The sequence below is a fragment of the Ambystoma mexicanum genome, chromosome 2q (assembly GCF_040938575.1).
Source record: "Ambystoma mexicanum isolate Mex_15411 chromosome 2q, UKY_AmexF1_1, whole genome shotgun sequence".
NCBI classification, from domain to species: domain Eukaryota; kingdom Metazoa; phylum Chordata; class Amphibia; order Caudata; family Ambystomatidae; genus Ambystoma; species Ambystoma mexicanum.
The window spans coordinates 1,146,378,128-1,146,394,084 of NC_090924.1; the positions used below are offsets into that span (position 1 = coordinate 1,146,378,128).

Consider the following 15,957-nt stretch of genomic DNA (forward strand, 5'->3'; position numbering starts at 1 on the left):
CCCACTGGCATAGCAGGGGCCCCCATGGTGCAGCAAGCCCCACCACACCAGGTCTGGGGGGGCCTGGCCCAGTTCTGATGACAGGGCCGCAGCTTGCAGCGCGAGAAGGAGGGGCTCAGTACGGGTTGGAGCTGGCCGTCACATGTGGAACATGTCACATGCCACGCTCAGCTCCAACCTCTTCTCCACCGGCTTCAACACAGCTCATATACAGTAACCAGGAAGCACTTTGTGAGCTCTTTGTGAGCAGCTTCGAGGAGTCGAAGGCGGCCTGGAGTGACGGACCGAAACTGGAAACTGGAAAAACAGGTAAGAAGGATTTTTTCTTTTTATATGATGTGTATTTTGAATCTGTGAAATGCATGTCAGATGTATGCATGTGCTATGGGTCAGTGAGTGGTGTGTGAATGAGAAGAAATGTGATAGTGTGTGTGTGAATGTTCTGGGTGGGTGAGTGTGTGCCTGTGTGGAGAATGCAGTGAGAGTGGATGTAAGAGAAGGTGTACGAGTGAGTGAATAGTTGGTGAATGAGTAAGAATGTGACAGTGTGTTTCGAATGTTCTGGATGGGTGGGTGGCTGGTTTTTGTGCCTGTGTGGAGAATGCAGTGTGAGTGGACATGAGAGAAGGTATATGAGTGATTGACTGGTGAATCAATGAGTAGGAATCTGATAGTGTGTGTTTCAATGTTCTGGGTGCGTGCCTGTGTGGAGGATGCAGTGTGAGTGGACGCGAGAGAAGGGGTATGAGTGAGTGTGAATGGTGGGTGAATGAGAAGAAATGTGATAGTGTGTGTTTGAATGTTCTGGGTGGGTGCGTGCCTGTGTGGAGGATGCAGTCTGAGTGGACATGTGAGAAGGATTATGGGTGACAAGTCAATGAATGAGTAGGAATGTGGTAGTGTGTGTTTGAATGTTCTGGATGGGTATGTGCCTGTGTGGAGAATGCAGTGTGAGTGGATGTGAGAGGTATATGGGTCAGTGAGTGGTGGTTGAATGAGTATGAATGTGATAGTATGTTTGAATGTTCTGGGTGGGTGTGTGCGTTCCAATGTGGAGAATACAGTGCAAGTGGATGTGAGAGGTTTATGGGTGAGTGAATGGTGGGTGAGTGAGTAGGTGTGTGAGTGTGTGTGTGGGGTGTCTGTGTGTGTGTGAATGTGAATGTTCTGGGTGGGTGGGTGCCAGTGTGAGTGTTTATGAGAGAAGGTATATGGGTGAGTGGAATCGTACAAAAATGTCGACCTGGGAATTGCAACGGCCGAAAATGCTGACTTTTTTTAAAACCCCTCCTTACACCACATATATATGTGGGTGTTTAGAGTATTACATTAATATGGGGGGGCTGCAGGAGGTCTCCCCCGCATATGTATGTGGTGTAAAGGGTTAAAAAAAAAACTGCATTTTCGGCCGTCGCAATAATCACATAGATCCTGGGTTAGTGAATGGTGGGTGAATGGGTATGCAGACTGTTGGGTGAATGGATATGCATGTGATAGTGTGTGTGAATGTTCTGGGTGGGTGCATGCCTCAGTGGTGAATACATTGTGAATTAATGTGAGAGGAGATGTATAGGTGAGTGACCGGTGGGTCAAAGGGGATGTCTGCGTGTGTGTTGTGTGTGTAAGGCCCTGGGAGACTGGGGATCACTAGAGCATTTTTGACATGTCCTTTATTGACTTTGCATGTTTTACTGTTATTTTTCGGGTAAAGCCAAGTTCATGTGTACCATTACCTGGCTGGACTGGCATTTTGGTGCAGCCCATCTAGCCATTGTTTACTGTGGCCTGACATTTATTACTTGGCATCTTTGATAAAGCAAGCACGATAAGTAGTATTACCTCGCTAGACTGACGTTTTGGTATAGTGGCCTGTACATTTCTTACTGTAGCATGACTTTTAATTAACTGACCATCTATTATGACGCAAGCATGAAAGCTGTTCTTATGGGTCTAGACTGGCTTACATTGGAACCAGTTTGGACATGCTTTCTTATTATGACATGTCACTTTTAATGGCCAAACCAACAGAAGTATGTTCTTACATAGTATTACTCATATATATTGGCAGAGCCAGTTTTGTAACTAGTGCCAGTAATGATACTATAAAGAAAATCTCAAAGCGAACATGAGTATGTACTTATATGGGAATACTAGCATATGTTGGTGGAGCCAGCATGGAAATGTATGGGCACAACCAGCAGGAAAATGTTTTTTATACTAGCATATATTGCAGGAACCGGCATGACAATGCATTGGGAAATGCGCCTGTACACTTTTGGTGACTTGCATCTATTGTACTTTTTTTCATGAGTTATCCTACACTGTACAAACCCGATTACAAACTGTCTTGCCTTTTGCCCAAATGTTCACAGAAAGTGTGCTGTGTAATGCACCATGTTAACCCATTATTCAAAACATTTTCTCTGAGGAGGGAGAAGAATCCCCCCAACCCTCCCAAACTAGTTGTTGCTAGTTTGGGCCCCTTCGCCACGCTCAGTCGCAATCACATATTTATTTATTGTGCATTTGTAAGGCGCTTATACAACAGGTAAATTGTGTTTCAATTGTAGGAAATATTTACACCCTCCAATAATACAACTCACCAGCCATGTCTGGGGACCAGGCACCGCCCCCTTCTTTATATGCTAGGTCAAACATTTAAGCTTGGATTAAAAGACATATTTACATCTTTCAATTGCAGTAGTGCATGCACCAGCAGCAGCATAATCCTCATAGACATTGCGCACCCGTGGTGGTCCGGGCCATCCCCGAGTGTGGCGTGCTCTGTGCCTTGGTTAAGGAGCTTGAGGGGCCCACTGCATGGCCTGCAGGGGGGCCCCCAAATGATGTGCTACACCACTGGCATAGCAGGAGCTCCAGTAGTCCCTGCGGTGTGGGGAGCCCCACCACACCAGGTCTCGGTGGATTTGCCAGGCTGACTTTGCCACTCGATGTAACGTCCATAAACTACCCGCCGGTGGTGCTGCATGCTTCGGAGGTCACAGACTGCCGACTGCGCTGTCCATGCGCAAGCTGTGCAGTACTTTGAGAGTTTTTATAGTGCACAGCTGATTGCGTTCAGGAGCTCCACCAAAGACAACGGTGAAAGCAAAACCACAGCAGCACACCTCTTGCTGACTGCACTTTAGGTGCACTTGTCTGCACACACGCTCTGCGCGCCTTGAGAGCTTTTAAAGGGCACAGCTGGTTGCGCTCAGGGGGAGCTCCACCAAAGAGAACGGCAAAACAAAACTGCAGCTTCACACCTCCTGACGACTGCAGTTTACGTCCACTTATACCACTTGAAAGTTTAATTTCACAATAGAAACCCTTCAGGAGATATTTCCACAGTTGCATTCAGGATAGTTCATGACTTTGCGAGATCTACAGAACATGTAGCACCATGTGCCGATTCTCAGTTGTCACGAGAATTGTTTCCACTTCATTATGCTAATTCGGCATTTTCACTAAATTGCCTTGCCATTTAGTTTCCAAGAAATTTTAGCAAGTAAGTGTCCCAAGTGCATGGATTATACATCTGGAAGGAGTTTGTCTTCATCCATATCCAGACGTCTGGTTGATTCTAGTCCCAAATCTAGAAAAGGCGGCAAAGAACTATGTCTGAGAGTGGTGACAGGCCCATCAGTTGTGGTTTCTCATAAGCCTTAATGTGCTGAACCATCACGTGGTCTAGAGGTTGGATTTCCTTGGGGTCCGCTTGCCACATATATCAGTGTAGTGTCTCTTCCTCTGATGTGGTGGTAGAGGCTTTGAGACTGGTTTCATATCATGTTCACACCACCGGGCATCAGGGAGGCATTGGCTCAGAGTTCGGGGAGACATGGCAGTGACCTTTTCTTCCTGTACCATGGGCTTGTTTCTACTTAGAACCCTTACTGAAACAGGTTCTCCTTGGAGCTTTGTCTACTGAAGGCTGGATTTTGGCCAAATGTGCAAGACGTTCAGAGTTCCTGAAATGACCTTTTTGAATTTCACAGCAACTCTGTGATTGCAAAGTTTTGTTCCAAGCACCAGAATCCCCGTAACTCGGGGAGTGCATGTTCTCTCCCTTCCTTGGCCTAGTCTGGTTCCCATACTTTTCTTTCTGGTATTCAAGGTGTTGTCCACAATGAGCAGCGCTATTTTCGTGGCTCTCTTGTTTCACAAGAGGTCATGTTTTCCGGTCTCTCTGAGAAGAGTGCCTCTGATTTTGGTTCTAGGCTTGAATCCTCATCCTATCAGATTTCCGCCACTATGATTTCTTAGGCTGGTCCAGCTCAGTATACTAGGCTGGTTATTGGAATACAGACCTTTTAAAACGTAGGCTGCCTCTTGAGGCAGCTGACACAGTCGAGGCTAGAATTAGAGGACCATTTACTAGTAAGGTTTACTTTCCCCATTGAATTCTTCCCAGTGGTGAAATTTGTAAAGCTTTATATTGTCATTGTCCAAACATTTTGGATTTTCTTTTGGTGGGTTTTGGAAAAGGTTTGAATGTTGCAACCTTAAAAGTGCAATGCAGCGCTATCCGGAATTTAGACCTGGTTATGGTGCCCTTCCGCTGCTAGAGAATTTAATTGCAAGGTTGATGAAGGTCTCGATTCTTCTCAATCCTCCGTGTAACACACAAGTCCCCCTCTAAGACCTTCCATTAGTGTTGAAGGTGTTTCAGGTTAATTCATTGACACCTCTGCAGGAGGTAGGCGTGGCTCGGCTGACTTACAAGGCATTGTTCCTCGCGGAAGCTTTCTGAATCTGCAGGCTGGGAGGTCTGAGGCAGTCTCTTGCATGGTTGCTTTTTCCAGTTTTTTTGCTGCATTCTCTTGTCTTAAGGCCTGCTGCTGGATTGATCCCCAAGTTTGATAAGCTTTCCACCTACATCAGGATGTCATTTTCTATTCCTTCTTCCAAATCCTGTTTAAGAGGCAAATATTAGCCTGAAAGTCTTGGATGTAAACTGTGCTGTCCTTATTTATTTAAAAGGGTCAAGTCATTTGGAAACTGGGACAATCTGTTTCCTTTGCTAAATGGAGGAAGAGGCGAAAGCCATCAGTAGCGATTCTTCACTTACTTCTGGCTTGATCTACTGGGGGTGAGGCTTGCCAAGGCATTCAGGGTACCCCGTGTTGATGTCTGGAGAGCAGCCGTCTTGGGCTGGCCCCTCGAACTTTTTGTGCCATTGTAAGGTTCAGGTTGACTTGATCATTGAATTCTGGCTGGGTTCTGCTTTGGTGTTGCCGGAGCAGTTGGGTTGAATCAGTCAGTGCCACATAAACACGGGCCCCTCATCTATTTTGGGGTCGTCAGTCTCGTGTGCTGCATGTCTGCTTGTTCTGTCTATGGATCTCTTGATGTCCTCATTATTGTAAGAAAGTTGAGAGGGTGGGCGAGGAGGTAATGCCAGATTACACAAGGTAATAATCCCTGCCTGACTCTCCTTTCTCGTCACTTCACTCACAACCTGCCCTCCCTTCCTGGGATGGTGCGGTAGGCACGTGGGTATACACTATTCAGGAGGTTCACTGTGCCCCTCCCCCAGTTATTGATGCGGGAAAAAGGGGGACAAACCAACGGGCAGAGGCTGCAGGTCAGAGAAGGTGAGTTGTACATCTCTGAGACTGAGTTAGAGAATACGTACCTCATTAGTGTGATAAGGGTGATAGGGGGCGTACCATAACAATGGGGATTGCCTGATACAATCTGGGAATTATAGATGTTTGGGGAAAACAGAAGCATTGAAAATTGTCACTCGGAGGCATTTGTGGATCTTCAATGGCCAGCGTCCTCTTGTAGACAGCACTTTGTGCAGGGAGACTTTCAGAATGACCTTTGTGCCGTGTTTTGAGCTGGTCGCAGACAGGCGTGGGCGCGCTCAATGGCGAGATTGTCGTGCCCTAGTACTGTGTATATTTCTACGAACTCTAGTTCGTGCTCCCCTCCGTGCACGTTCCCTCGGTTTGCCCCGCAGGCTTCGTGGCACGTCTTTGTCAAAAGAGCACGGAGTTAAACTATTTAAGCAGAAAGCATCCGGGCCCAAATGGCTCAGCCTTTGACTTTCCAGACAATGCCCCTTTAACGTGCTACCTCCCAGACTTCGGAAACTGGCTCCAGGCCCGGCCCACTGGGTCCAACGAATGCACAAAACATGGTCCCAGGCTGACGGTCCTACCAGACGCGGGCTCGCATTGTTCGCAGAAGGAACCAGCAAAGCACGCACAAGTTTGCAATTTCCCTGCCTGTTTTTTTGAACAAAAACCTAAAGAAATGAATAGGATCTGAACATATTTTAAGGTAAGGGGGCAATCTCCCTTTTTTTCAAGTAATTAAGATACATCATTCGCGCCCATATTTTAGGGGATTGGGAGTTGTAAAATGATGGATATTAGCTCATAAAGTTGTTTTTTTGGCTTTAATTTTTTGAATAGCGTATTCCTATTTGGTTACAATGTTATTCAATATAGAAATTTGTGAAATGGATTGAGTTTTTTAAAATGCATATACAACTTTGCTATTATTATCAGTGCAATTTAAGATAAATTTTAAAAATGCTTTAAGCGCACACTTAGACCAAACCATAAAAACGTGCGGCTTTTACTCACCTACTTTTAGTATTTTTGCTGAAATGACTAATTTAATCAATCACAAGTCATCTAAATGCTGTCAGAAAGCCAACGTGGAATGTCATTATTCGATCATTTGATGTCTGTGCCTTTCTCTTGCTTCCACTATCCCCCACTAATGCTGGACTTATGGCTGTTATCATATGCAGGCAGACATATGAAAATGAGTGCTCAAGTGAAAAGGAGTCTACTTCATTCATGGAGAGCTGTCGGAGGATGCGTCTTAATGTAAGCTGTTTTTTCCATCTCACAGGCAGGGCGAGATCCGACCGGCGCTCGCGATGTGGAAATCCCATTACGTCCTTTGCGTTTGGCTCTGGGCTCTGGCTGCAAATCATGCGAGCTATGGACAAAGCAGAAGGAAGGGGCTGAAGCCGGGTGTTCCAGCCAAGCAGGAGGATGCGCCCGGTAAGGCCAGAGGGGTGCATGAACTTATATTGAGCCTGCTGAAAACAAAGGTCTTCTCTGTACCAAGGTGGCAAAAACAAGCTGCACTTGGGCAACCCTACTAGAAAACTCATCTTTCTGCGTGCACCTCTCAAACCCTGAACTAACCACAACCGTATCTCTACAACGCAACAAACCAAACGAACTTCACTACACCACAACAACGAAACAAACCACAAGTAGCCTCGCCCAACAGCACATGGCGAAACAAAGCACACGTAGCCTTGCCCAACAGCACATGGCGAAACAAACCACACACAGCCACGCCCAACAGCACATCACATGACGAAACAAACCCCACACAGCCTCGCCCAGAGCCCAACAGTACATGGAGAGACAAACCACACATAGCCTCGCCCAACAGCACATGGCGAAACAAACCACACAGAGCCACGCCCAACCGCACATCACATGACGAAACAAACCCCACACAGCCTCGCCCAGAGCCCAACAGTACATGGAGAGACAAACCACACATATCCTCGCCCAACAGCACATGACGAAACACACCACACCTAGTCTCGCTCAACAGCACATGGCGAGCCCAACAGCACATGGCGAGACAAACCACACATAGCCTCGCCCAACAGCACATGGCGAAACAAACCACACATAGCTTCGCCCAACAGTACATGTAGCCTACCAACTGAAAAACACACCTATGCTCAGCGAACGGTGTAGACCGAACTGAAGCTGCCAACAGCACATCACAGCTCTCTTGTTCTTTTCTCCTACTCGTTCCTAACTAACCCCCCTTTACTTTACAGACATGTCAGAGCACCAAGAAAACATGCAGGTGGTGACAGTACGCGGTATAAGAACCTTTAACAGAACAGTAGTAGGTTTCAACATCCTAAAGCGAAAATACCCCCTGCGCATAGTTCACAATTTCCTCGCATGTTTGTCCAAATGTGCCTGCAAATAGCTGTGCTTATCCGGTGTTAGACGGAGTGCAACGACTGGGAACCGAGGTAAATCTTATCTCTCTTCAGTGTTTCAAGAAAAAAAAAAGAATTCAAACATAGTACACCGATGGGTTTTTCAGACCTGGGGAGGGAGCTGTTTGCCTCGTCTCTTAAATAGAACACGCCCACGCCCCATTCCGGCAGCCAAGATAGTGCAGCTTTCAGAGTACTGGAAGACAAAACAAGCATTGACAAGGCCAATAGAATTGGTTAAGGTACAGTGGTAAATGTACAGTAGAGGGCAAAAGGAGAGGGGCATGGTTGTACAATAGACAACTGGACAAGCACCGATAAATGCAATAGTTTGTTTCTTTTATGAGCGAAAATCAATTATCCAAATGAGTTAAACAACCACACACACAAAGCATGAATAACAGGTCACATGCACACACAAATAATACTTATGGGCACCTTACACTTGGTATTGCCGTCGTATGCCCGTGCATTTGGCAGATATTACAGAGTGGTGCACAACAGGTGCAGAGTACATGTTTTCCTGGAATTGGCGCAAACACAAGCGCACATCGAGTCAGTACGAATCCTTACTAAGGAGTTTTGGGTGGTGTGGGGGAGGGTGTGGGGAGTCAGGCAGAGTTTCTCCCTCTAAGACAGATCTAAAAAAAATGTTAATATGGTACAAACCGGCGGGATAGCTCAGCGGGTTGAGTCTCACTGCCGAGAGCTGTGTGTAATTCTTATCCTGGGTTGGCCCAATCAGCTTTTCATCCTTCTAAGGTGTTTAAATGGTACGAGCTTCCTTTATAAATATGCTCTATGTAAAACCCTTTGGCAAAGGCGCTATATAAGTATCTCTTATTATTTTTAGCAAATTGGATACAGTATTATAGGATTCACAGACTATTATTTAGAGGAACAGATTACATATTACTGTATTTCAGAAATCAAGTCACCAGCCATACACTGGGAACATTTGGTTCCAGCAAATCTTATGTGCCAGTCACAAAATAGTGCACCAGATAGACACAATGAATGTACGGTAAACAAATCCATATCTGTAACCACATTGATAACCAGTGTCTCATACAGTGTGCTATTACATTACTGGAAAAAAGTATATGCCAGTTGAAATAACGCCGGTTTTTAATATTGTGCTATGACACTAATTATTAAATGCATGTCATTGTTCACATGGTTAAGGAAGGCATGGTATCAACAGTAAGACAGACACAAGTGACCACAGTTCAAGGGTGTTTATTCAACTTCGGTAAGAGGTGTGATAAAGGCCTATCTAATCCTAAATCTACAGATGAGAGCAAGCTACGACCATCAAATAATAATAATGCAGTCCTAGTGGAGTCTCGTCAAACTAAAAGAGCCTAAACAAAAAAAAGTATTGCCATTCCTTACCACTAAATACAAATAGTGTGGGGTAGTGTTCATGAAAAATAAAGAAGTGTTCACAAAATGACATGTCAGGATGTTCATGCCGTTGGCCTCCCTTCCCCACGTTTTCGGCACCGGAAAAGGTGGTTCACTCGAGCAAAGCAAACACTTTAACTTCTTCGGCACGAGGATACAGCCTTCTGTGCCCAAGTCTCTTTATTTGCCAAAGTCTCTTGAGTCAGAGGGCTTGATGTACCAAAACAAAACACAAAGTTCCTTTCCTCTTATAAGTACTCAATTCAGCTGATTCACCCTGGATCCCCCTCAACCGGCTCAGATCCCTTTTATATCATGATCGTTACTGTGGATCCCCCTCTTCTGGGCTCATATCTCCCTTTTACAATGTTCAGAGAATATTCTTTCTCAGGTGACTCACGGTTCACACCGGATCCCCCTCAGCCGGGCTCCGATCCTTCCTTTTACACAATTATTCTCCCTCAGCCGGGCTCATACCCATTTCACTATGCATTAAACTATTGAAGACTTTGAATGTACACAGGGTTTAGCTTGACCCATTGCAGGACCACTTTGATCTCAAAATTCCCTTTTCACAGTTGCCAATCAGTTGGATATCTAACAGAGACCTTTGAATGAGCACCCATGTGGCGCTGGACCACTCTGTCTACGATATCTAACTTGGCCTCCAAAGTTCAGTCACTCCTCTGGTTTCCAATTATATTTGTGTCACTCATCACATGCGTTTCACACACTGTTCTCTTTAGATTTCTTCATACATTGTTTCTGCTTGCAACCTTGGTTCTACCACAGGCTGGTCTCAGCAGCTGTGCTGTCTTTACTGGCGCTCCTTTCCAAGGCAGCAACCGCTCCTTCCCGACCTTGGGTATCGACACAGGAGAGCCTCAGGTACCTCCGACACACAATGCAGGCTTCTTCAGCTTTAGTCCTAGTTCTTAGGTTTCTTATTTTCCAAGGTTCACTGAAGTAATGGTCTGAAAAGTTCATAGGCACTTTCTGGTCTCGCCATCTTTCTCCTCGTATTAAACTGCCATTTTGGAACTGCTGCTTCCTTGTGTGCTTTGCCTTGATCAGAGTGTGCTTTTGTGCGCCGCCTTTTATGTGTGTGGGGAAGTGTGATGGAAGTCAGGTGTGTGTAATGATCAGTAAGTGCCTGACCTTGAATGACCATTGTATTGGGACATGACAGTATACAGCTCTGGTGTTAGTCCGTTTTCGCTCACGTTGAGCTGTCCATGAGAACGTTTTCATGTTGGGAAAGGGGCTGGGGCTGAGTTCCTAAGTATCGTACCTGGTAGGATGGGCGAAAGGTGTTGCAGGGAAAGAAATACCTCGTCTCACCATCCGATGTCTGACTCCCACTCCCACCATCCAGGTGATCCTCCCGCACTGGTCCACCCCCTGGAACTGGATCCAAAAGCGATGGCCATGTCCTGGCCACCTGGATGACAGATCCCCGGGGACTAGCGGGTGAGATACCTCCAGGTTTTTCCACGCATGCCTTTTATTAAAATACAGTCAGAATGACAGAAAATGACATTCATTTAGAATAAGCGGCAATGGGTTTTTCATCAAAATCTGGGTTACTAAATATGCCGAAGTCCAGCTTGTTGTTCCAGCTTATCAGCATGAGTATTTCCATGTCATTGCCGTCATTACCAGCCCTCTTTAAAACCGCCTAATTTGATCACATATTAATGTTATGCCTGCTTCCACATTTCAATGTGTACCAGTTTTGCAGAAGGAAAGCACATTATCATACTGAATTGGTATTGCCTCCAGAAAATAGTGATGCCAATCTTGTCCAAGCAATACCAGTGCTAGCCCATTAAAATGACTTATTGTGCCAGCTTGATAATGTGTTTTACTGAGGCAACACTGGCATGAGACTTTTAAACTGGCATAACAATTTACTAGTGGCAAATGGCATGGCGGTGCTATCCCAATAAAATATTATCTCATTCTGGTATCTAATTTGCCCTAAGAATATAATGAAGACAATCTCAGCATTGTCATGGCATTGTGACTCCTGTAAAATACATTCTTATGCTGGTTTTTACATTGCACAAAGAAAATGACAAGTCCAATCGCTATAAAACTGTGGCAGTGTTACCTCTTTAATACAGATGGTCATCCTGTACCAAAGTCCCTGGTCCGCCAGATGGTGACGCCGGCATCATCCCAAGGCACTAATCTAAGGCAGGCATAGCTGTCCTCTGCTGCGCTGCATCCAGAGTTCATGCAGGGACCTTTGATCCCCGTGCATAACAAGTCCCCACCGACCCTGGCCGCACCTGAAAACAACCGGCCCACCTCTCCCCCTCAAAATGCAGCATTCCTTAGCCTCATGGATCAGATAAATGCATACCTTGCTGTGCAGACCACGAGAAGCTGCCTCCCACCCACATGCCAGCACCAACTGTCTACAGAAATATCCATCTTGGACTACGGTCCTGCACTTGGTCCCACAACCTCAATCCACACTCCCCATGCTGCCAGTCGATACCCAGTCTACCTGTCCCAGTAGCCAAACACCACTATTCACAGACCACGCCCCACCCTCTCGCCACTCTCTGCTTGACCACCAGTACTAACCCCAAGACCACAGCAGGTCCATTGCACAGAGCCAGCCCTTCCCCATGTCCCAAGGGAGACGCTACAGACAACACCCCCATGGTAGCCATACCTCCCATGCAGATCCATGGAGCCCTCATAAATACTAGGTCACTACCGGCCCACGCGTTGGACATTAATGACCTGATAACCAAACAGAAATTGGACTTCTTGCCATCAAAAAACATGGCTCCCCCAGGCATCTGGCCCACACTGTCCTTAGCCTTACCTGAAGGGTTCGCTACACTTAGATGCGACCGTCCCATTGCCCGAGGGGGTGGTGTTGCCATCATCTGCAGGGATTCTCTCTAAATTAGACTCTAACACTCTTCCACAGACGAACACCGCAAACACCTTGTCCTCAAACTGACCAACTCCCCCACAGACTCCATCACCTTGCATATACACCGCAAACACCTTGTCCTCAAACTGACTTAACTCCCCCACAGACTCCATCACCTTGCATATCATCTACTGCCAGCCAGGACCCATCTATGCCTTTGATGATTATTTTACCCACACGCTATGCAACATCAAATCAACCTTCAAAATCATGTTACTAGGTGACCTCAACCTAGGATATCTAGAATATCTAGATACCTCAGACCCCTCCTCCTCTGCTATAGCCGCTGCCCTAACTGAACTCGGCTTCGAGTAGTACACCTCCTCCCCCACCCACGACAAGGGCAGAACACTCGACTGGATAGCAGCCCTCAACAGTCAGATCAACATCATCTCCAACACCACCTGCCCCTGGTCTGACCAACTCATCATAGAAATCTCACTCCCCTTGTTCAAGCAACCACCAGCACCCCAGCCTTTATTATGACCCACCTGTACATGTAGCGCCCTCAAAATGTCCAAAGAATCCATTTCCCCTACCACAAACCGATTAGCTCAGAATCCTGTCACCTAACTGACCCTGAAGAATTAAGGGACCTATATGCTACTACCTCACCAACTCCATCAATCTTGTAGCACCTCTTCTCCCTAGAAAAGCCAAACCTATTGGCCACATCAACCCCTGGTTCACCACTGACCTACAAGCCTGGCGCGCTAAAAAGAGCCAAGTGGAATTAGCCTGGAAAAAAGTCCCGGCTGACCTCGCAAAAGCAGCCGTCCTGAGAATCACCAAAGAATACAAACAAGTGATCATAGGATCCAAAGCCCTAGTCTACAACTCAAGAATACAGCATGCAAGCTCAAACTCTAAAGTGCTCTTTAAAATCCTCATGGAGCTGGAAACACCCACTTCACTCCCCTGACACCATTGACAAAGACGAAACATGGTGCCCCAACATCCAGAATGCCATGAAAGACAAAATACACCTACTCCACAGGAAAAAATCTAACTCCAGAAACCTAAAACATCAGTCACCAAACTGCCACCCCCTGACAAAATACACTCAACCCCCGCCCCCTTCCATTTCAGGAATATCTCTGAATCTGAAACCAAGAAAATCATCAGCAAGCAAACCCTCTAAATGCAAAGCTGTCATATGCCCAGCATCAATCATCAAGAACTGTGCAGAACCCCTGACACCCTTCATCACATCTTTCACTAACTCTTCCTTTGCGACAAACCAAGTCTCAGCCAGCCTCAAGGAATCCTGGGTCCTTCCTCTCCTCAAAAAACAGACACTTGACCCTACTCTACCTAACAACTACCGACCCATCACTACTATTCCATTCCTGCTAAAGATTTTAGACAGAGCAGCCTACAATCAGATTCAAGCCTACCTGGAAACTCACATTTTAGGCATGCGCCAATCAGGCTTCCGGCCTGGGCACGGCACTGAATCAGCCCTACTTGAACTGAAAATCCAACTAGATGCACTCAGTGACAAGGGCAAACCAGCCATACTCCCCCTCCTCGACCTCTCCACCGCCTTTGATTTGGTGTACTACCCTACCCTATGCCACCATCTTAGCACCTCAGACAATTTCGCTGCAAATGCCATTGCCTGGATAATGTTCTGCCTCAATGGAAGAACCATGAGAGTCTTCTCCGATTCAGAGAATGCACCTCCAATCTCCACCCCCCGCGGCGTCCCCTAGGGCTCCTGTGTCTCTGCATTGATCTACAACATTTTCAACAAACAGCTATTCGACATCTTGGACGGCATCGACATATCATACACTTAATATGCCGATGACACCCAAATACTCATCCCTTTGTCTAGCTCCTACGAAGATGACACCTGCACGCTAAACAACACCTACTCCACCAGCCAAACATGGATGGCTGCAAACTATCTCTGTCTCAATGACGAAAAGACATAGATCGTCCTCACAGGCGTACCCACCAGGCTACAGAAGCTCAGCCCACAATGTTCTTCCTTCACCATAGACGGAATACAGATCCCAGTTTCAGACTCTGAAAAAGCGCTGGGTGTCCACCTAGACGCTGCTCTCTCCCTTACCAAACAAGTAAGCCCAGTAGCATCATCAGCAGCCTACACCGCCAAACTCCTCACCTCCGCCAGACAAATCCTTACCCCAGAGAGCTGCTTGACCATTGCTAGAGCCATCACAGGCGCTAAATTGGATCATTTCAATGTCCTGAAGCAGGTACCTCTACACAAAACATAAACAAACTACAGACAATTCAAAATAACTCTGTTTGGGAGGCTCTGAACATCCCAATAAGAAACCAAATCCCAGCTGCCAGGAGAAATACGCACTGGCTCCTAATCAAAAAAAGGATCACCTTCAAGACACTTTCAATTACACACAAAGGCCTGAGTAACACCGCCCCACCTTACCTGGCCCAGAAAATACAAAGAACAAACTCCTCTAGACCAGTCAGGTCAGCATACGTGCATAGACTCACATGCCCTAAAGTCAAGATAGCCAAGGGTGTTGGGGTGAGCTTTCCATCAGTAGCAGCGCACCAATGAAACTCACTACCCACATCATTTAGAACTAAAACCTCTTACTGGGCTTTCAGCAGGGCACTAAAAACCTGGCTCTGTGCCTAAAAAGTCTGCACTCCCCAAAATGTATCACACCTAGCCATTTATGACTCCAATGTATCCATTTGCTCTGTACCTGTTTTTGACATGTCTGCCCCCTATGATTATGTATGCATTTCACGAGTCACTATGTACACTGCAATTAAGATTGTCTCATGTAACTGGTTGCAACAGCGCCCTGGTGCCTCAGGGTTTGGGCATGTTACAAATATAAATAAATAAATACATTCTTGTGCCTGCAACTCCCCTTGAAAAAAGTGTACCGCCAGTCTCGAAAAACAATCCCAGCTTAGGCAAGACAAACTCGGGTTCACACCCCTTAAGATAATGTGTTTTACTGAAGCAACACTGCTGTTGCATTTTCTTAACTGGCATCACAATTTTATGAGAGGAATGAAGAATCATCCATTTGCTCCCAGAAAATGGCATGGCCAACCTCAGCGATATCTTTCCAGTGTTGCCCTACTTGAGCACATTGTCACACGGTGTCTACATTGTCAGCAGAACTGTTCTAAGCTGTGTGTCATTCCTACCGAATTGTCTTATCTCACTTTCATTGTCCCCAGAACTGCCAGGTGCCCTTTTCTATTGCCTCCTCATTTTCCCAGTACATCTCACCTTGCTCTGCCTTTCTCTCTGATCCCCTCCACAGTCGCTGGTGGGGCACCGTCTGCATCCATTGCAGTTGTGCTAGAAAGGCTCTCAAGGGCCACAGAACTGCCCTAGGCCACATCCCCTTGAGCTCTGATTTGCCCCATGCCACTCTCATTGGCCCTGAACAGTCCCATTTCACATCGCATTCCTCAACTAAGTTGCATCATGCCACATAGCAGTGCCCCTGATTTTCTTCTTGTAACTCTCCCTTCCCCCAGAACTGCCCCATGGTGCATCCATGGCCTCTGGGGTGCCACATACCATGTCACATTGCACCCTAATGTGTCCCATTGCTCACTCACT

At 46.4% G+C, this 15,957-nt stretch overlaps 1 protein-coding gene across 3 annotated transcripts in view; it reads left to right on the forward strand.

Annotated features, from left to right (window-relative positions):
* Positions 1-6,039: 6,039 nt before the first annotated feature.
* The window catches only part of COL28A1 (collagen type XXVIII alpha 1 chain), a 1,696,952-nt gene continuing 1,687,034 nt past the window's right edge, over positions 6,040-15,957 (forward strand). For 2 of the 3 annotated variants that reach the window (XM_069648530.1, XM_069648529.1), the window contains exons 1-2: positions 6,040-6,291; positions 6,874-7,028. In XM_069648530.1, the coding sequence (XP_069504631.1) occupies positions 6,902-7,028 (127 nt within the window). In that variant the 5' untranslated portion in view covers positions 6,040-6,291; positions 6,874-6,901. The remainder of the gene's footprint in view (positions 6,292-6,873; positions 7,029-15,957) is intronic. The other variant, XM_069648528.1, reaches the window with a different exon arrangement.